The 22,500-nt window shown below is 50.0% G+C and overlaps 1 protein-coding gene across 1 annotated transcript in view; it reads right to left on the reverse strand.

Moving 5' to 3' along the window:
- Positions 1-22,500, reverse strand: part of fam172a (family with sequence similarity 172 member A) — a 171,491-nt gene that overhangs the window by 43,822 nt on the left and 105,169 nt on the right. The window contains exon 9 of the mRNA XM_035378936.1: positions 8,673-8,789. Coding sequence (XP_035234827.1) covers positions 8,673-8,789 — 117 coding nt within the window. The remainder of the gene's footprint in view (positions 1-8,672; positions 8,790-22,500) is intronic.

Genomic DNA, 22,500 nt, shown 5'->3' on the forward strand with positions numbered 1-22,500 from the left:
GCTTGCACTTTACCGGTACCACACACACACACACACACACACACACACACAAACACGCCGCCACACACACACGCACACACGCACACATCAACTGCCTGAACAAATGTCCTCACCTCTAATCTCTGCGGACTACCATTATTTATTCATTTGTGTACCTTGTCATGCAATACACTCCTCTGACAAGAGACACCTTGGCTGTAACAGGCTCCGAGCAGGACATGATCCCTTCTGCTGTCCTGCGACAACCCAGCACAGGAGTCGCTTTCTGCCTCTCTTTCTCTTTTCTCTCTCCTTTCTGTCTCTCTCCCTGCTTCCTCTTCTTCTTGCTCACTCTCCTCTCACCTCCCCTCCTCAGGGTTGGCCTAAGTGCAGGGGAGCGGGGAGGGGGCGGGGGGGGTACTGAGGGTGACGTCACCCGAGCCGGCGTCTGACCCATTATCTCCGTATCACCTGTCACACCGGGCGCCGATCTCTAAATCAAACCGCCCGACAGCCCCCCCCTACCCCCCCCCCCCCCCCACTCCCTCCAGCCCAATAATCTCACAGGCCTTAAGGGGGGAATTACTGGGGTCTGACAGGAAGAGGCCTGGACTACCCCGCCCCCCACATAACTCCCCCCCACCCCCCCCATACCGTGTTACCTTCCGCCACCGCCCCCCCCCCCCCCGCCCCGCCGACCGGCGAGCGCTGAACCCGAATTAACGCGCAAAATACACCTGCGCCGCCAAAAACCGCGAAAACGCCAAATCAGGCCGGGGCTCTGACGCCGGGGGTGACCGGAGCGGGAGGGGAACGGATACTGTCATCAGAGAGGCAGGACTCCCTCTTTTGGGGGCTCAGCCAGGCATTAAGCGAGAGAGACGGGCGGGAATCGGGAAAAGACGCCCGCGATTAGGCGACTCGATACAAACGACAAAGGACGAAGAGACGGCGGCTTCCGCGTGCTGGAGCCAGGCGCCGAACAATTACCACCTATTCTTACGCTTTAATTATTACGATAAATTCTATTCTAAATAAATTAAATAATCAGCCCCCCCTCCCCGCCCCCCCCCCCCCCCCCCCCTCCCCACAATCGGCGGTATTCTGCTAACCGTCGGCACCCGCGACGAATTCATAACTGCACCGCGTGTGCGTACGTGTGTGTGTGTGTGTGTGTGTGCGCGTGCGCCCCTGAGACAGAGAGAGAGAGAGAGAGAGGTAGCGGGAGACAAAGGGAGAGAGCTCAACCAATGGCGTCCCTGTGAATCTCCCTTTTGTGTTCTCGGGCGAGACTGGAGAATTAAGGGTTAATGAAGAGAAAGTTCTGCCTGTTATCCTTCATGGGGGCTGGAGGAGGTAGTGAGAGGTTATTAGGGATTTATTGTTCTGGGTAATCATCACAAATAGAAATCACTTAACATTCCAATTATGCTGTCCACCCCCCCTCCCCCACCCCCCCACCCACTCCACCCTCCCCTTCCCGACTCCCCCACGAATCGGAAACACTGAAATCTGGCCAAGGAGGAGGAGGAGGAGGAGGAAGACGAAGGCCGGCACAACCTTGAATCGAAACGTGTGCGTCAGAGCCCGCAGAGACCTGGGCGACGGACAGATTAGGAAGCGGAGAGAGAGAGAGAGGGAGAGAGAGAGAGAGAGACTGAGAGAGAGACTGAGAGAGAGAGAGAGAGAGAGAGAGAGAGATAGAGAGGGAGAGAGAGAGAGAGGGAGAGAGCGAGAGATAGAGGGGGATAGAGAGAGAGAGAGAGAGAGAGGGAGAGAGGGAGAGAGAGAGAGAGCGAGAGAGAGAGAGAGGGAGAGAGAGAGAGAGAGAGAGAGAGAGAGAGAGAGAGAGAGAGAGAGAGATAGAGAGAGAGAAGGAGAGAGAGAGAGAGAGAGAGAGAGAGAAGGAGAGAGAGAGAGAGAGAGAGAGAGAGAGAGAAGGAGAGAGAGAGAGAGAGAGAGAGAGAGAGAGAGAGAGAGAGAGAGAGATAGAGAGGGAGAGAGAGAGAGAGGGAGAGATAGAGAGGGAGAGAGAGAGAGAGGGAGAGAGCGAGAGATAGAGGGGGATAGAGAGAGAGAGAGAGAGAGAGGGAGAGAGGGAGAGAGAGAGAGAGCGAGAGAGAGAGAGAGGGAGAGAGAGAGAGAAGGAGAGAGAGAGAGAGAGAGAGAGAGAGAGAGAGAGAGATTTTTTTTGATTTTTAAAAACCCCTTTTATTGGGACATTTTCCAACACAGAAAATTGCTATACTTCAAAAATAAAAACAATAGACAAAGAACATAAAAAGAAAGACTATCAAAAAACTAAACACAGGCAGAAAAGAAAGAGAAAGAGAGAGAGAGAAAAAAAAAATTCCTTATTTACATCCTTATTTACAAACCAAAAACCAAAAATTCCACACAACAGAAAATACTTCAAAAATGAAGTAATAGCAAATCCTCCTGAACAGTGCACAAAACCCCTCCAATACCCCAAGTGTGCATGAAAGCATCCATGTTATCCGTCAGTTTATAGTATACAAATTCCAGCCTGAGACGGGCTGCCAGCAGTCCACTCATCATCAGGACTGGGTCAACTGACCCCTGACCCTGGATGCAGTTCTTTCTTGTCTTCCATATAGACAGTTTTGCTACTCCTGATAAAAAATTAAGTAGAACATGCACAGACCTTTTAGCCGCCGAATACCGTGGACCATAAATAAATAACTGAAAAGAAAATCTTGTCCCCAAACCCTGAAACCACCCCTCTAACTGCCTAAATAAACCCTTAAGTCTGGGACACAGAATAAAAAGGTGTTGTAGGGATTCCGCCCCCGAACAAAAAGGACAACCCTCCCCTATACTGGGATCCAGGTGCACCAGATGTCTATTTGTGGCTATGGCCCCATGCACAATCCTCCACTGGAGGTCACCTGCCCGTTTATCAATGGGAGGTTTGTACAAAGACCGCCAGCAGCCTTTCGGGGAAGAGTCTGGATCAAAAAACCCAGTCCACCTCGACGCCTCTATCCCTGCCAAAGAGCGTAAGTGTGACACTTTGACACAGGTGTAATAAGCTGCTTTCTTGCTTAGAGTCTCAAACTCCCCCAACTCTGGGGTTGTAAAAGACAGCAAGCGCCCCCCCTCTTCTTGCCACTCCCCAACAGCAGGATAGACAGTCAAAGGGGGAAATACATACTCACACTCATCATCCCATTGGTCAGACAGAGTACGGTTCTCAGCAAATGCTCTTAGGGGCCCTGGCAGGGATGCACAGACCTCTTCCACCAACCTCTCCAGCAGTCTAGAGGATCTGATGTTTGTTTTCTCTGCAAGTTGGTCTACAGACGTCTTCATCAAATGGCCCAGCTTGACACAGCCAGCTTCTCTCAGGCTGGACCGCAGGCTGGCAGAGGACAAGGTCTGAGTTTTTATGAGGGCAGTATAGAACAGTGGCTCCTCAAACAGCCACATCCCTGGTGTCATTTCTGATTCCCGGTGGACCTTGAAAACCTGCCACGACTGTAGGACTGACAGGTAGAAAGGCGTCAACCCAGTCAGGTCCACCAACTCAGGCTGGAGCAGGAACAGCTGCTTGTCATAGCCGAGTCGACCAGCCCTCCGCAGTAACAGTCGAGCTGTATCCTGCCAGCTCAGACCGAAGTTGTAAAGCAGCCTCTGTGCTGCCTGCAGCCTGAAAGCCCTTATCCTGTTGGGGATGTCAATAAGGCCCTGACCCCCCTCCTCAACAGGAAGGTACAGTGCAGACGCCTTTATCCAGTGCTGGCCGGACCAGAAGAAGTCCACAATAGTCCTCTGCACCGCCTCAACTAGGCCCCTTGGTGGAGATAAGACAATCAGTCTGTGCCATAAGGTCGAGGCGACCAGGTTATTGATGACCAGAACTCTCCCCCTATATGACAGCTGGGGTAGCAGCCACTTCCACCTAGACAGTCTGGCACACACCTTCTCCATGATACCCTCCCAGTTCTGCAACTGAAACTCCTCCGTCCCTAAAAATATTCCCAAAACCTTCATTCCTGCCCTTCCCCACCTGAGACCCCCTGGCAGGCTGGGAGCTGCCCTCTCCCGCCACTGTCCTACCTGTAGGGCCTCACTCTTCTCCCAGTTTACCCTTGCAGAGGAAGCCTTTTCATAAAAACCTAAACTTTCAACTAAAACATCCACATCCCTCTGCTCCTTTATAAAAATGTTAACATCATCGGCATATGCCGACACCACTAATGGTGGGCTCTGTGGTAGCCCCGGTAGGGAGAGCCCTGTGAGCCTATTTCTGAGCCTGTTTAAAAGTGGTTCAATTGTGAGAGAGTATAACTGTCCAGAGATGGGGCAGCCCTGTCTGATCCCTCTCTCAACAGGAATTGGACGACTCAGCCCACCTCCCACCTTAACCATGCATGATGCCCCATTGTATAACAACCCTAACCATGCCATAAAGCCCTCCCCAAAACCAAAAGCCCTCAAAGTAGAAAAAAGAAAAACATGGTCGACACGATCAAAAGCCTTTTCCTGGTCAAGGGATAAAACACCGACATCAAGGTTGTACATTTTGCACACATCAAACAAATCTCTCATTAAAAAAAGATTGTCCATGATAGACCTATCTGGGATACAATATGACTGGTCTTTATGAACCAGTATTTCCAGATAGTCTTTCAGTCTATTAGCCAGGACCTTGGAAAGCAGCTTATAATCTGTGCATAAGAGGGCCACAGGTCTCCAGTTTTTAAGTAAGGCCAGGTCTCCTTTTTTTGGAAGAAGAGAGAGAGCTGCACGCCGACAGGAAGTCGGTAATGAGCCACTCTTCGCGCACTCCTGTAGCACTTCCAGTAAGTCAGTCCCTAAGGAGCTCCAGAAATGTTTATAGAAGTCTGCAGGTAGCCCATCTATGCCTGGAGCGCGACCGGATGTCAACTGCCCTACTGCAGTAGTAAGCTCATCCAGGCTGATGTCAGTGTCCAAAGCGGTGCGCTCCGCCATCCCCAGCTGAGGCAGCCCCTGAAGAAGCTCAGCAGCACATGCTGCATCAGAGTCCTCCGCCCCGTAGAGGGCAGTATAGAAAGCCACTGCATGCCTCCTCATCTCAGCTGGGTTGGTGGTCACCCTTCCATCTGGGAGCCGAAGACACGCCATCTGCTTTGTTTGGGATACAGACTTCTCCAAATTGAAGAAAAAGGAGCTAGGTGCATCCATGTCCTTGATACCAATAAAACGTGCCCTAACCATAGCCCCTTTCACCCTCTCGTGTAAAAACATGCTGAGTTCCTGTCTTTTCCTCTGTAATGTGTCACCATCAGGGTTATTGTGTGTTATAAGGCCGCACTCAATATCCCTAATCTCTTGCTCCAGAGTCTGCATGGCTGACTTGACCCTGCTGGTAGAATGAGCAGTGTACTGCTGACAGAAGAGACGGATGTGCGTCTTTCCCACCTCCCACCATTGGCTCAAGGAGACAAACTCCCCTTTCCTGTTCCTCCAGACCTCCCAAAACAAACCAAACTTTTCACAAAAAAATTTATCTTGTAGTAATTTTACATTGAAATGCCAATATGAGCTGACCTTTTTGTTAGGTGAGAGGTGAAAATCCACTGTGACAAGGTGATGATCAGTGAAACCAACGGGGTGAATGAAACTATTTAGTAACCTAGCGCTAAACACCTGTGATGTGTAAACCCTATCTAATCTGGCTGCACTTACCCTGCTATTTAATATCTTTACCCATGTATACTGTCTGACTTGTGGATGTTTGACCCTCCATGCATCCACTAAATCTGATTGAGTAATGAGCTGAGATAAACAAGTGGATGATGATAAATGAGGTTCCTCACTTGTCCTATCCAAAGTGAAATTTACTGTGCAATTCCAATCCCCTCCCATCACAATACATTCCCCTTGACCACACTGCTGTATTGATTCCCTCAATTTCTTAAAAACTTTCAGCCGCTCTGAACCTTGGTTCGGAGCATAGACATTAATAAAACAAAAAAATAATTTCGCAGATCTCAGCCCTGACCATCTGCACCCTGCCCTTCACTATCTCAGTGGTGGATATAACTTTTAAACTCACCCCAGGTGAAAAAAGGATGGCTATCCCTGCGCTAAAATTAGTCCCATGGCTAAGGAAGTGCTGACCCCTCCACCATAAACCCCATTCTACTTCATTTGTTATGTCACTGTGTGTTTCTTGTAGGAAAATTACATCTAATCCTTTCTGTTGACACAAATCAGAAACTAAAGCCCTCTTTTGTCTATCCCTACCTCCATTGATGTTTAGAGACCCAACCCTTAATCTATGCATGGAAAAAATAAAGATTGAAAACAGAGAAGCAGATAGAAAAAACAGATGGAAGAGAAAAAACACCCTGTGAAACATCATCATAATTCGTTCATTTATTTAGTTATTTTCCGCTTTTTCACAGTTTTTCCTTTCTTTGGCTCAAATCCCTTCCTCAAAACAGTGACATGTTTCCTTAATCTATAGCGCTTTTTTTCATCTAAAACATCTAAACCAACCAGTTTTTGCAAAGCTGAGACGGTCTTAATAAATTTCTCTCTATCAGGAAAGTAGTCTTCGACTCTGACCGATTTTCCAAAGGTATCATCAAGGAAAATATTGATTTCCTCAAGCGTATATGCATCGCCACTTTGCTGTGAGTCTGTTACTGACACGCCATCTGAATCGGAGTCATACTCCATTTCATCGTTTTCCTGGTTCTCAGTGACAGGCGGCTCAGCCACCGCTCCCTCGCCGCTAGCCTGCTTACCTAAGCCGGACCCAGTCATCACCCCTTGTGCCTGCTCTGCCTGACGCGGCTCAGCTACCTCCACTCCCGGCAAATCCGTAACTATAGCCCCGCTTCCTACACCACTCGGGGCTGGGCAGTCTACAATCGTTACAGTCGCATCTAAATTAGCCTGATCCTTCTGATCCCGCTCCTCTGATTTTTCAAATGCATTTGCATCATAAGGCGATGTTTTGGGTAGCTGCGTTTCCTTTTCTCCCTGTCCACTCGTACCTTCTCCTGCATCAGCCTCCGGCGGCTGAGCACCACCGGCCTCCGCGTTTTCTGACGCTCGATGTCTGTGAGGACAGGCGGAGCGTTTGTGACCTACATCCCCACACTCAAAACACTTCATGCTACCAGAGCTCGCATAAACCATGTAAAACCCGTTTTCGTGCTTTACTCTAAAAGACACGTCTAGGGACTGTGTAGGGGAAACCAGAAACATAAACACCTGTCTCCTTAAAGACTGGACATGTTTAAGTTTCTCGTTCTTACACCCTAAGCCAATACTTTTAAAACCACTCGCCATTTTTCCAAAACGCTGAAGCTCTCGCTCCAGCGCCTCATTGGGGATAAACGGGGGGACACCCGATATCGTTATCCTGGTTGACGGCATAGCCAGCGGGGAAACAGGCACAAACAAATCATTAATAAAAATACCGTTTTCGATTAATTGTGAAACAAACCGTACCTCTTTTAAAAATAAAACCACCGCTTTATTCATTCTGGAGGCGTATGACAAGTTGTCATGCCCAACTAGATCACCCACCGCGAGAAGAACCTCCTCCACCGTGACACCTGGATCGGCCAAAATTCGTACTCCATGTCGGAGGGAGACGGACGGCGTCTCTTGGGACGCCATCCGCACCAAAACCCGACACCTACCAACACAAAACTAACAGCACTAACTACAGAAAAACTAGCTATATCATACAGTGAAAAACACGCAAATTGGAATAAAGAGAAAAGCCGTAAAAAGCTTTTAAACAAGCAACACTCACTCCCGCCAAACACACGCTCTCACTCACGAAAACTCCCAGCATGCAGAGAGAGAGAGGGAGAGAGGGAGAGAGAGAGAGAGCGAGAGAGAGAGAGAGGGAGAGAGAGAGAGAGAGATAGAGAGGGAGAGAGCAAGAGAGAGAGAGAGAGAGAGAGAGAGGGGGAGAGAGAGAGAGGAACGAGGCGCTCCGAGGCGTCGGTCGGCGGGCGGGGCGAGAGCTATCCGCCGCGTGACATTTGCATCCCGGCCTCCCGCGTAGCCGCCGCTGGGGAACCCGCCTCGCCGCCCAATTTATGTGCATATTGAGCGGCGGCAGGTGCGGCGTGCGGCTGGAGGAGCCGGGCGGGCCGGCGGAGGCAGACTCGGGGTCGCCCCGTAAAGGGCAGGGGCCAAATGAAGCGGCCCGCCGTCGGACCGCCCGGCTGGGTTATTCACCGACGTCCGGCGAGAAAATGGGAAAAAATGCAAAATGCGAGAAAAAAAAACTAAACGAAAGGAAGATCTGATGGCCTGAGCGGGTCGGGCTGGTCGTAAACACAATCTTTGGCACAGCTGTGCTGAAGGCCTACGGCATGCCTTCTCTTTGGTGGAGCACACCGAAGAATTCAGTCCATATACTGTAGCATTGGAATATATTGATTATATATTTCATTCTGATATATTGTTTCATTCAATATATTTCATTTCTTTAATAGTGCGCACACACACACATACTGTACACACACATACACACATGCAGGCACACGTACACCACAAAACATGCTTTCAGCCATAATATAAAGCACAGACAAAGTTCTCTAGATAGCACAAAACCCACAGACAAAACCTAGATTAACATGCAATTCCCAGTAATGCAGATGAATAAATAAACAAGCGGCCAAACCGGAGATCCCCAGGGCGGGCAGACCTACCTCCTGCATCCAGTCCAGGATGGACCTCCCGGCCTCCTGGTGCCAGACGTTATGGACCGAGTCGGTCATCGCCACGGCGCACACCCGGTTCTTCACCTCCGCCTCCCTCTGGATCATCTGGGAGAGAGAGAGAGAGAGAGAGAGGGAGAGAGAGAGAGAGAGAGAGAGAGAGAGAGAGAGAGAGTTAATCACACGGCCCTGTCTCGCGTCGCGCCAGATCTCCGCGGTCCTTGATGGACGGCGTTCTACGCGGCCGTCCGCGGTAAAGACTTGAGGGAGAAGGGTCAATGGCGCACCCTCGACGTTAAATCATCGCGCATTTAAAAGGGGCCCGAGCGATTCGGCCGAACGGCATTCTGGGTAATCACCATCACGACCCTTCGTGATTTCACAGAAAAGCACAGGCTATATGAATAGATAGCATGCGTGGCATAAGGGGCCAGTGAAGGAGAGAGAGAAAACACATAAAATAGGGGAATAAAGAAAAGAAAGAAGTGATACATAAAGGCTACTACAAATTTATTTTGCCCATTTCTAGATATCTTTCACCCACTTTTCCCCCCAAAGAGCACCATAGATTCTCAAAAAGTGAAACAATAAAAACGTTTGACTTTGAGAGCGCGCGTGATAAATTTGACTGAAAACTGCATTGTGGTCTTAGTGGTCCTCCACCACCTCCAAGCATTAGGTTGACCTATCGTTTCCTGAGCGTCAACCAACAACGTTCGACATCATCCGTAATTTATACCGCGTTTTCAGAACTTGGTTAGGAGCCACCGGTGTGCGTGGAAAGCAAAGGGATTACAGAGACGGTCAACTTGACGCGCATGCCAAAACGCCAGCAAAAAACGGAAGACGAAGACAATGGATCTGTGACAATAGGTTAGCTGTCATTTAGTCCGTAGGCTTTATTGGCACCGAGCTGAGCTTCGCTGTACATCACAGTGTCCGTGGACATCTGAATACATCTCCCAGCCCCTGTTAACCACACGTAGGAGTGCATGGAGATAAATGGTATCTATTAAGGCGCTAAGGACTAATACATCATCCGGCTGATAAGCGCTTCTCAGGAGCGTCTTCTGAGGTAAGGAGCGAACGGCCAGGAGTCCCACGATCCCCGCGGAGGCGTCCGAGGTGAGTTCCGGGAGGGTTAGGGCTGCGGGACCCGCCACGCCAACCTTTAAAAGCCCAGGCGAGACGTCAGGCCGAGATGCTTAGCGCCACGCGGAAAAGGCCCCCCTGATTTGAGGGCGTGGCCAGGGACGGCGGCGTGGCGATGGCCGCGCGTTCTTATGCCGTAACCCGTCTATCGAGGGTTCCCACATCGGTATACACGTATGGTTATTTTCACTCAGACATTGACGCGCTATCATCGCTATTGTTAATAAGCCTGATTGCATCAAATTGTTTATTAGTTCTGCCGGGGAAAACAAAGCCGTCCGCTGGAAAGCAGCTTCGGAAAAGGGGCCCCGCTTTTCCGAGCGGAATTCCGAACGGCGAAGCGACAGCAGCAGGCTAAACGTCACTTTCTAAGCTCTCCTCTTTTTTTTACCCCTCAGCGCGGAACGTTACTCATAATGGCTTCAGCCGCGCGGACGCTGCAACACGTACGGAAAAAAAAAAGCATGAAAGCTATCTGCTCTGACCCCCCCCCCCCCCCCGCCCCCCCGAGTGCTTCGTCTGGCGGAGAGGCGCGCTCGTGACAGGCCGAAATGGAGCACCCCAAAACCAAAAGTTACTGCCGCGCCATAACCGATACGGCCGGCACAAATGGAACAAGAGCCTTCAGACTCTCCGGCAGTGAATGTTTCACGCCCATAAAAGCCGGCACTCTGAAGAGGTCAGGCATCGCGGGCCACAGACTCGTGCTGTTCTGACGGGTTCACCTCAGATCGACTCCTCAGATCTCAAGCTCGCTGAAAATTTTCGCCAAACAAGAGAGCTCTTCGTACTGTGAGCTGAAAAAAAAACACACACGCACAGAAAGAAGAGCGCTGAAATAAAAACAATTCTCTCCTGTCTTTTTTCTTCTTTCTTTTTGGGGTTCAGCAGGATCAGCGAGGAGCTGTTTTCGGTGAGCCTTCGACCAACCCCGACAATCCGACGAGGAATCCGGACAGTCGTTTTTATCGCCGGTCTCCCCCGGCGACGACAACGACGTGGAAACACCTGTGGCGTGAAACGGACGGGGGCGGACGGCGAAGCGTTCGTTATCTCGCTCCTGCCCTTTCCCATCATGCCCGGGGATCCGCGTGCGGTGAGCGGCCGCGGTCGCGGACGAGACCCCTGGGGGGGGGGGGGGCGGAGCACGGGGCCAAGGCCCGGGGGATCGGTCCCCAGGATTGGTGGAGCCGCTCTTACAAATATTATACTGTAGGAACACAGCAGACGCTTGTATCCAGAGCGTGCACAGGCTCACATTTCTTCCTGCATACAAACCACTTAAAGAATTGGACATTTACTGAAGCGATTCACGTGAATTACCTTACTCAAGGGTACAATAGCAGTACCCCAACAGGGAATCGAACTTGCAACCTCAGAGTTACAACGCCAGTTCCTAAACTATTATACTACACAGCAGCCCTTGGGGGGGAAACCTGGTGGGATGTAGGGGGGCATTCTCAGCCTGTGGTGGGAGGGCTTAACTTAAAGACAGGTCCCGAGCGCAGGATAAAAACGGAGAGACAGATTCCCCCTTCCCACGATGCCTCGCTCATCGCCAGCTGTGATCCAGGACAGATTTAAAAGTATCTGTGGTATTCTGGGGCTTAAAGGAAGGGTACGCTCCATCAAAGGCTACTGGATGATCGGCGAAGCATTTTCTCAATATGAGGACAATAACATTCCCTTGATATGAATAATATTGCCCCATTAAAATCCACCTGATGTAAACTATATGCATCCTCAAGAGAGTCAGAAATGTTATATGGAGAGAACTGAAGGTGGAGACACACAGACCGAATCTTAAGTTTCACTTTTCCAGACCGTACACTATATGACTAAAAGTATCTGGACACCCTTTAGTCTGAGGCTGTTTTTCATGGTTTGGGCTAGGCCCCTTAGCTCCAGTGAAGACAAATATTAATGCTACAGCATACAATCACATTATAGATGATAGAAGGCCCTTGTTTCAGCATAACAATGCCACCAGGCACACAGCGAGGTCCATATGGAAATGGTTTTGCTGAGAATGGTATGGAAGAACTTGACTGGCCTGCACAGAGTCCTGACCTCAACCCCATCCACCACCTTTTGGATCAATTGGAAAGCCAACTGTGAGCCAGGCCCAATTGCCCAATCAGTGCCCAACCTCACTAATGCTCTTAGAGCTGAATCTCTGCAGCAATGCTCCAACATCTAGTATAAAGCCTTCCCAGAAGAGTGGAGGTTGTTATAGCAGCAAAGGGTGGACCAACTCCATATTAATGCCCATAACTTTGGATGCGATGTTGGATGTCAGGCGTCCACATACTTTTGGCCATGCAGTGTATGTTCGAAATATCAGGCATCCATGAACTAGTGAATTACACTACAAAGTTTCTAATCACATTTAAAGTGCACTTGTGCTTGCTTTTTTTTGTACTAGTGTCCACGGTATTAGTGGCTCAAACACAATTATGACTACCTGAAAGCAAAACCGGTTCTCCATTGCTTTTCAGTAATACTTAAATCCAGCCGTTTTTCTCCTCCCCTGCAACAGTTCCCGGTGTAAATGTGCCGCTCGTCTCTTCCCTTCCCTTCGATCCGGGTTTTTTTAGCAGAGCTCTTCAGCGGGGTTTAATGGGCAACCCGGGCTCCCCGAAATATCAGGACGTGTGGAAAATAACCGCCTGAATCAGCTCGGGGCCCCCCTATCGCAGATCGGTTTCAGACACTGTCCTTCTCCCTCAGAGCGGATACCCCCCCCCCCCCACCCATACCCCCCCGCCACCCCCCCTCCTCCTCCGGCTGGAGATGAACTCATTTTTTCCCTTTCCCGGTCGCCTCTCTCCCGCTCTCTTTTTTTTCCTTCTTCTTCTTCTTTACAGTATTCTATGGAAGCGGCGGTTGCTAAGAGACCCCAACAATCAGCCCGAAAACCCAATTAAATAACAAACGGAAAGGCTATTTCTGACCAGCTCGCCAAAAGCACTTCTGTGATAGGGACCGGAGTGTGGGGGGTGGTAGAGTGGTTGGATGGGGGTAAGGGTGGGGGGGTGGTAAAACGAGGGTAAAAAAATCCAGCTACCGCAGACAGAAGTCCCGCCCGCCCGTCCGAGCTCGTTGACCTCTAGCTCGACCCCCGACGGCGCCGCGCGGCACTCAGCGCCGTCGGGAGCTTCTCGTAAAACCGGGCCTAATCGCGGCGGCTTTTTTTACGACGTCGAAAAACATCTTCGATGTTTATTTCGACGCGGCGTCCGAAGCCTGTCTGCGGACGTGCCGAGGGAAACCGGTCCCCAAAGAAAGTCTCGTTTGTCAAAACGCAAAAACAAAACAAGCTCAGTGACTGCGAAACCGCCGATGTCGCCGCTCAAAAATATACGTTATATATCTATTTCGTTTTTAATAGAAACGCGTGCGGTCGTAAACGCGATTATCGAAGGCTTTTCGGTAATTACGTGTCAAAGGCAGCGAAAGCCATTAGATAATTAGGTGAGAGCTGAATGGCGCTGCGCGGCGTCGTCCCTCGGGGGGGGGCCGTCTCAGCCTCGTCCCTCGGGGGGGGGGGGGGGGGGGGCGTCTTAGCCTCGTCCCGGGAAGCCCGGGGGGGCGCGCGCGGCGGAACACGGAGGGGAGCGGGGCTTTTAAGGGGGCCGCCGCTTACCGACAAATAATCTGCATAAAAACCGTCGAAATTACCCGTTAGCGTGCGGCGTCCTCGTCCGCGCGCAATTACGGATCCGGGGGCTGCTGTTCGCCGCCCCGGCTCGCCGGCTGACACCGCCGGTGACGGGGCGACGGAGCGCCGGAATCTGGGGCGACCCGCTGGCCGGCGAGGCGGGCGCTCCAGCGCTTGATTGATCGGTCGCTCGACGGCAGGCGGCAGGAGAGAGGGGAGAGGGGAGAGGGGAGAGGGGAGAGGGGAGAGAGGGGAGAGGGGAGAGGGGAGAGGGGAGAGGGGACAGGGCTGTGGTGCGCGCGCATGCACACGGGCGCAGCTTGACGGCTCTTCTCGGCTAGCCGAAAACAAAAATAAAAATTAGCCTTTTCGGCTAACGAGAGCGCAAACGTCAACACAGACGACGGGAGAGGCGTCTGAAGAGCGTGCTATCGCTATCGAGGGTTTTCACTGAACTTTTAAAGAACACAACACAACACAGCACAGCACAGCACAGCACAGCACAACACAACACAACACAAGATAACACAACACACAGCACAGCACAGCACAGCACAGCACAACACAACACAACACAGCACAGCACAGCACAGCACAGCACAGCACAGCACAGCACAGCACAACACAACACAAGATAACACAACATAACATAGCATAACGACGAGAACAGGCCATTCAGCCCAACAATGCTCGCCATTTTCCTGACTAAATTCCTGAAGCACATTTGTCTTGCTGCAGGAACCTCCCTCTGTCTTACAGCAGAAACGTGGGTAGCACGGAGGGAGGCGGTAAACCTCGGTCAGGCCGAGCTGCAGACGGGCGCTGAGGATGCCGCGGAATGATCTGGAAGCGGCTTGCTCTTTTCTGCCCCCGTGCCCCAGACAGAGCAGGGGAAACGTAGTGAGGGGTGAGAGGTTAGGGGAAGGTAGGAGGGGGGGGATCTGGGACCTGTCCTGGGCCGGGCTCGCTCGTTTGTGCTGCCCCTTGCCCCCTGCCCCCCCCCCCCCCCCCCCCCCCCCCCCCCCCCCGTCCCCCGTCCCGGCTGAGAAAACAGCAGAGGCTGCCCCCGCGCCCTGACACCCGCCACAGGATGAGCCCGCGTTAGGCCCTTCCTCTGCTTTGAAGCCCTCTCGTCCAGGCTGCCCGCCACCCTTTGTCTTACTGCAGGAAGGAAACCCTGAGCATGGGCAAGGGGAAGGGGCCACAGGAGGGCTCCATGTACTTATGTGAGGAGTGTGTGTGAGGGATCTTACGTGTGTGTGTGTGTGTGTGTGTGTGTGTGTGTGTGTGAGGTAAGTGTGTGTGGGGGCACAAGCGTGTGTGCGTGATTGTGTGTGTGTGAAGTGTGTGTGTATGTGTGCACGTGTGGAGGGTATGTGAATGTTTGAAGTGTGTGCGTGTACGTGTGTGTGTGTGGGGTATGTGTGTGTGTGTGTGTGTGAGTGTGCGTTTGTGTGTATGGTAGTGAGTGTGCGCACGCGCGTGTGTAAACGCAGTCCCGCAGGCTGCTGAGGTCATGGGCGTTTATGGACACTGCTCCTCTGCTCCGCCACTTAGCGCCGCGGCTAGCCGTGATTTATGAGCCGGGGGCGAGCGAGAGAGAGAGAGAGGGAGAGAGAGTGCGGCAATAACTTCCTCTTCCCTTCCTGTCTCGCAGCGGGCCGACACGTGCGGGGGGCGACGGGGGCGACGGGGGCCCCGTGGCGGGGGGGGGGGGCGGATCGCAGACACCAGACCGCCCGGCCGACCGACGCTAGGGAAACGGGACAGGGGGGGGTCGCTTTCCAGAGCCGCGTCAGAGAGGGGGGCCGCAGGAAAGGGAAGGGGGGTAAATATTTACTGACAAGGCAGAACACAGGCCCCGGCTCCGGCCCGGGACACAAAGAGCGGCGTGCCAGGGGGGGGGGGGGGGGGGGGGGGGGGGGGGGGGGGCGGGGGGGACGGACATCGCTCACACGTCAAACGCCTGTCCCGCCTGACGGCTCCGCTTTCTCACAACATCCACATACAGCCGCTCTGTATATACGTTTGCGTGTGTATATATACACACGTGTGTACGGATGCGCGGACGCACACGTCAAGTTTCACATCGGGAGACGAGAAAAGAAAAAGGTGCCAAGCGCACTCTGCGTATACGGTCGGACACTGCCGTCTATCAAAAATACACACTTATCATAATGACAAATTCACATTTAAAAAAGTGCAAGAAGAGAATGGGCACGCGAAAAGTGTCAGACGAATCTAGGCGACAAGAACATCAAACAATCCGAAACGAAGAAAAAAGAAACAAGCGTATGTTAACACTGAATATGTACAGTAACACTGCATATGAACTTGAGCATTTTATTTACTTATTTGCATATGCTTTGGAGCCATAGTACAATAGGCTAGTTTCCAACGCCCATCCAGGCAGGCTCCTAATAAAGATGCATGCTCTTATCCAGAGTGGCTCACAACATAAAACCATACTAGATACCTAATTTATACAAGCCATAGTGTCCGACTAGGCTAACAACAGTCTAGTCTAGGCTAACAAGAGTAGAGAGCATAGAGGCAACTTAGTACTAAAATTTTCTCCTTCACAGACAAAACAAAATAACATCCAAGACCATGTGGTGCATTTCGTTGGGCAGCCACTCTCAACCCAAATAAGAATTCCCCCGTGTGGCCGGGGGTTCGATTCCCTGCTGTAACTTTTATCTCTTCTCCATTTGTAACCCTTGCTGCTTCACCCCTACCTGCTTAAAGTGAAACTAATACATGTCGAGTGTGGGCTGTCAATTCTTTTTAAAAAAATACTGCAACACACACAAGAAAGTCGAGGAATTCAGAATGCACACTGAAGTGGTGCTAATAATTCACTCGGTATTAGCGACGCGACAGGCCGCCACTTCTGTGAGAACAATCTCAGGAAAGACTGCCTGGGGCTTTATGCTTTCCTGTCCAATCGCTGGACGGCAGCGACGGCACAGGTGGATGCTGGGAAAAAAAGACACTTTTTTTGTTTGCTCTATCGAGGACGCTTTCTGTCCGGGATCTGGTTTCCAGTCAATAGTGCTTTAACGCGTTTCAATTCAGCAAGGCTGGGGCTCGATTCAGACAATGTGCAAACCCCCTGGAACTCAAGCCGGCCAAGATCACCTCATTTCCAACGGCCAGTAACTCTTTCGTACATTATATATAATAATATTTCAGTCACACCTGAAGTATACAATAAGTCATTTAATTGCAACTTCCACATACGTGTTTACGTACATAATCAAGAACAATCGTGCATAACATTCATTTATAATTAGGAATCGTTTCTTAAAGTGAAATTAAAGCCTGGCCGCTAATTAAAGTCTTGCGTTAATTAGGAGGTACTTTACTTAAGGAAACGGGCACAAGGTGCGACGGCAACGTCTTCATCACGTCCAGATTGACTGCTATATTATCGGAGGCGGTCTTAAGGAAGAAATGAAGGAGCTATTTTAGAAACGGGCGAATATTGACTAGGCACAGTCCTCCCTGGTCTCTGAGCCCTCAAGCAGTGAAGTAAAATAGAAACCTAACCTCGATATTTTCCCTTCCAGAGCTGGGACTCGCTGGCCCATTAAATTCCCCCCCTTCCCCAGTGTCATCTCACAGGCTTCCTCCATGAAACTTCAGCATAATTAAACGTTCTTAATGATTTATAAGACATAATAACAGCCGCGAGTGTTTTCGGAGCGGGTTAAACCGACACCCTTTCGAGCGCGCGCGGGGGGGACGACCCGGTTTCCACGGCGTTTTTCGGATCGCCGACTCCCCGGGCGGGGAAAGCGGACGACGGCGGCGACGTCTTTGCCAGAGTCCTCCGCCCGCCGTAACTCTGCGGCGCGGCGAACCAGACCCCCCCAGCCCCCCCCCCCCCCCCCATCGGCTCCGCCGGGACCTAACGCGGGACTCAAGGTCGGAGTGGCCGGAGGGACCCCCCCTCCCCCCCCCCCCCCCCCCCCGCCGCCATTCTCTTCCCGCCAAAGAGGTGGGACGACGGTCCAGGTCGCGGTCGAGCACTTTTTTAGCAACCCCACGGTGGATGGTCCGACTGGAATAAGTCGTCCTCCGCGGCGAGCGAACGCAGGTGCTTGCGCTCTCCTATCCGTGTCGCGGGGACGCCGGTACGATTACTGCTCAGGAAATCGGCGCTCCGCGAGAAAAAAAGCTTCATTTTTGTTCTTTTTTTCCCCTACTCGCCAGTTGTCACAGCAGATTACACCAGAAGCTAATATGTAAACTATCCACCCTGAGAGACCGTTGTTCCTTTCACAGTGAGCACATGCGTACCTCCAATTTAGTGCGCATAACATGGGATTTCGGAAAAAGGAAAAACGACACGAAGAGCCTCCTCATTTTATTTGACTCAGTGCAACAAAACATCTGTCATCGTAAAGCATGTATTCAGACTTCAAGTCAGGTTGGGGAAAACAATGCTAATGTCACTGGACGGACAGACTCTGCTCATTGCTCTGACACAAGCCAAGGCCGTCCCTGGCCACACGCTGGCAGTCCCCGACAGGAAGTCCCCACTTCACCCTGTCCGCATTTCCTGTTAAATGCTCTGTCCCCAGGGATGCGGAGAAGAGCAAAGGGAAGAAGCAAATGGAATAAATAAAAAAAAGAGGGAAAAAAAAACCCCGTAGGCAATTTTCTCCAACGTGCCCAGCTACACTGTGTCTTCAGAGCATCGGGGAGAGAGGAACAGGCTTAGGTGCGTGACAAAAACCTTCCCCTGCCCCGGAACCCTGTTGCCCTCTGCTCCGTCCTTTGACGCCTCCCGAAAAAGATCCTGAAGGGAACCTTTGCCTGAACTTACAGCGACGGCTCGCCCATCAGCACAGCTTCTTACTTAAGAAATGAAATTAACTTCACGAAAGCCTCTTTTTGTCCAAGCTGTTATCAGCCTTGTCTGCTCTGTGGCAGCCAGCAGAGCTCTCCAGTCACAAAGGTAATGATTGGGCGCTCAGTGCCAGCAAGCTCGTCTCCGATTGGCCAGTTCTGTATAGCAAGCTCTGCTGTGCCTGCATGCACGTCCCTGATTGGTCGGTTCTGGATTGCATGCTCTGCACAGAGGTACTGCAATTAATGGAAATATGTAGCAATCTGAAATTAAATTGCCATTGCCAACAGCTACATTTTAACCAGGAGAAGACGTGGAAAATATCCATTACAACTGCAAAAACACACACACACACACAGACACACACACACACGTGAACGCATACTTGAACACACATACACACACACACACACACATAAACACGCGAATAAATATGTGGACACACATGCACAAACACAGACACACGCACATGTACATGTACACACACACGCACGCACACACGCACGCATGCATACACACACACACGCACACACAATACCGCTGGAAGATGCCTCTCTCTTTATCCCACAAAATAAAACCGCCAAATTATCACATGCTAAATATAACGCATTCAATGGCTCCCCTATTGATTAGAGCATGCCTCTCTCTCTCTCTTTCATTCCTTATTTCTCACTGGCAGGTGACGTGCTATCCAGCTCAAGAAACAGATTAATTACTATGATAAAGAGAGACGGCGAATGCAAAATATTCATAACTTCTCGAGGAAAAGAAATTAACCTAACATGTAAAAACCATTTAGAAAATACTGATTATTTCTTGATTCCACGACATTTTTATGAGCGGGCCTTCCTGTTTGATTATTTTTAAAATTAAGCAAAAAAACGTAATGTTAGGATGAATTGAAGTCGAACGGTTAATCAAACTTTTTAATGAAAGTGGGAAAGACTCCCAAGTCTCCGTCTGTACCTGCTGTAAAAAGAGGGAAATATGCAGATCAAACGTGCGAGATCAAAATGAATATGGTACTTGAGTGTGACTATTATGTTTCATGTTTGTTTATTTAATGAGTCAGCAGACTGCGGTTCATATTTTTTAACATAACTGAGGGCCTAATAGAATTAAAAGCATTATGATGTGACTGAATAAATGTGTTCGTGAGATTCAACTTCAGGGATATACTGCTATTTTAGTAACAATAACATTAACAGAAAACTATTAAAATCAACGATAACAGTAGCTGTGGAGTGAGGAGAACTACATTCCAAAATATGTGTGGTGTTTTTTAAATTTATTTTAAAAAATTATAATCCTAAACAAGGTTTTTAATACTTAAATGCTAAAATTGTCACCACACTGATACCCAGAGAAATCGGCAACGTTAAATATATACCGTGCATGTGAAATCAATGAATCAAATGATGTATGGTGTCTTAATTTTAAAAAGTGCAATATGGCAAGGTGGTCTCGGGTGTTATTTGTATTTTCTAGACTCTGGGAAATATATAAATATCAACACTCCCTTTGTCATTCTCACTCTCTTCATCTCTCTCACCGACTCTCTCATTCTCTATTTTGATTTCTTCAATTAGGCAAAGCACTTAAATTCAATTACAGAAACATCACATCACTGCAAACTACCACATCAACCTGACTGGTAAGGACACTCAGAGGTGTAATACAATTTCACCTTAAAGGTGAAACATAAAGCATTAGCTCCTGTTAGTTTTACAAGTGACTATCTACATATGAACAAATTTAAGCTAAAACAACAGGATGCAATAATAGTCTTATTTTATACCACGACACAACAGCATAAGCAACTTTAATCTTCCCATTGAGATGCAAGTTGCTTTTGATGCGAAACAAACAAAACAAATAAGGCACATAAAGACAAACCAAGTCATAAAGCACCGTTTCTTAAAAAAAAAAAACTATTATTCTGGTATCACAACTGTTAATAATGTTGCTTTATCTTACAATGCATATTAATATATATTTTAATTACGGGTAATAGCGTTCTTTGAAAAGTCCATGTCACTCAATCACTAAACTCAGACAGAAACACAACAGATAAAAAACCACAAAAAAACAACAAAAAAACAACAACACATAAACGTACGTATGCGCGCACACAAATGCTCAAGTGCACCAAATAACCTTTCCCCCCCCCCCCTAAAATTCTCCTTACATCAAAATTACCTTTTTAACTATTACAAAGCTGTCAGGCCTTTGTCAGGGTATGGTAATTACGCTCCTCAGACAGGGACGACCAAAAAAGAAAGCATTTTATTTATTAGTTTATAATCATGAGAGACGTTTATGCAGTGATAAAGGTAAGTTTGAATGCAGTTATTATCTTGTCATTTTGGGCATTTTTTTTTTTTTTACCCTCGCGACTTGTACAATAGAGAGGGGAGAGCTCTGCCGATTTCCACCATCTCCTTTGTTACCAGGATTGCCTGACACCTCTAAACAAAGCTTTAGACCACGTTTATTGACTGCTCAGTCGAGATGTACCAATTAAGGCTATCAAGTGTCAACGTTATTTATTTATTTTTTTTGCGTGTGATTTTTCGGAGATGACAATTGCGCAATCAATAATTCAAAACTGTCACGTCAGCTTTTCATCCAAAAACGGGCTAATTTATGACCGACAAAAAAAAAAAAAGGAAAAAACCCGCACACACTTTCACAGAAAAAAAAAAGTTGTTCAAAGTACATAAAGGATTATGCATGTTCTGTGAGAGGATGTGCTGGTTGTACAGTACTTTGGCAGTTGCCTTACTTTTTTAATCAGTTGGTTGGCTAAAGTGCTACAGGACTGGTGCCCAAGATTGTGAATTGACGAGCAAAACGAAACGAAACTACTATCGTTCTTTCGCTCATCCCTCTGTTTCTGCGGACACTTCCCTTCTCTTTCTTCTGTCTCGTCTCCTGACCTGGGTTTTTAGAAGAAAAAAAAGTCACCCTCGTCCGACTGCCCTCTCGTTCATTGGCTAACGGCGCGGCGCGACGAGGCTACGCTAGGCTAGGCTAGGCTACGCGCGGCGGCCATCACAGGCAGGAAAGGTCCGCGGGAGAGCCGCGGGTAGGGGTGACGGGGGAAGTCACTGTTACCACACAGGGGCTTTAAGTGTCGGACATGAACTTAGGTGAATCTGAGCAAACTGCCCCCCTCTCACACCAACACCACCCCCCCCCCCCCTTCATTAGCCAAACACAGAGTGTTGACTTTAGACCGCAGACAAAATAGCGGGCGGGAGGAACTGCCCGGGAGTGTCTTAATAGGAATTGTATTATTAATGAATGCAGATTTACAGAAATCAGACAAGAGAATTCAAAGCACCCCCCCCCAGCCCTCCCTCCCCTCCCCACAACCTCCACTGCCCCCCCCCCCCCCCACACATGCACACACTCTCTCTCTCTCTCCCTCTCACAGTCACAAACACCCACACTCAGCTTCTACAAAGAAAGCGCTAACAAAGGAGAGGCAGTGCCCCCTAGTGTTTTCACCGGTGGAGAAACGCAACGGAATGGAGTGACTCTACCCCCCAGCAATAAAAAAAAAAGGAGAGAAAGAGTGTGGAAGGAGAGGAGAGGAAAGGAGGAGGGGGGGGGTTAAGTCACCAAAGCCCTGGCGCTGCATCAGGAAGAGGGGGGGGGGGGGGGTGGTGAGTATTAAAAGATTTCTGACACAGCCAAGATGTTTCTAATGTTCCAGGCAGCTCAGCTTAGAAGAGGGGGAAAATATGTCCAGGGAGTAACAGACCATGCATGAAAGCAGATATCAGAGCAGTCCAGAGGAGTCGGTCACTGTGAAGGCGTCTAATAGAAACTGCTGAATGTATAAGTGTGGGTACGGGGTGAGGGGGGGAAGGGGGGGGGGTTGTGGTGGCACGGTCAGAATGACTAAAACGAAGCGACCGGGGCCCGGCGTGAGAGCGCTGATTCAATCAGGACCCCCCGATTAATAACTACGATAGTTCGGCCCGTTACCGAGAGAGGGGTGGGCCCCGGTTACCGTACGCGCAACGCGACGCGTCCCGCGCTCACTCTCTCCGACGGGTCGCTCTGACCCCGCCCCAGCCCCCCCCCCCCCCCCCCCCCCCCCAAAACCCCTGACCCCGCCACCGCCCACAAGCCCCCCC

The sequence above is a fragment of the Anguilla anguilla genome, chromosome 10 (assembly GCF_013347855.1).
Source record: "Anguilla anguilla isolate fAngAng1 chromosome 10, fAngAng1.pri, whole genome shotgun sequence".
NCBI lineage: Eukaryota > Metazoa > Chordata > Actinopteri > Anguilliformes > Anguillidae > Anguilla > Anguilla anguilla.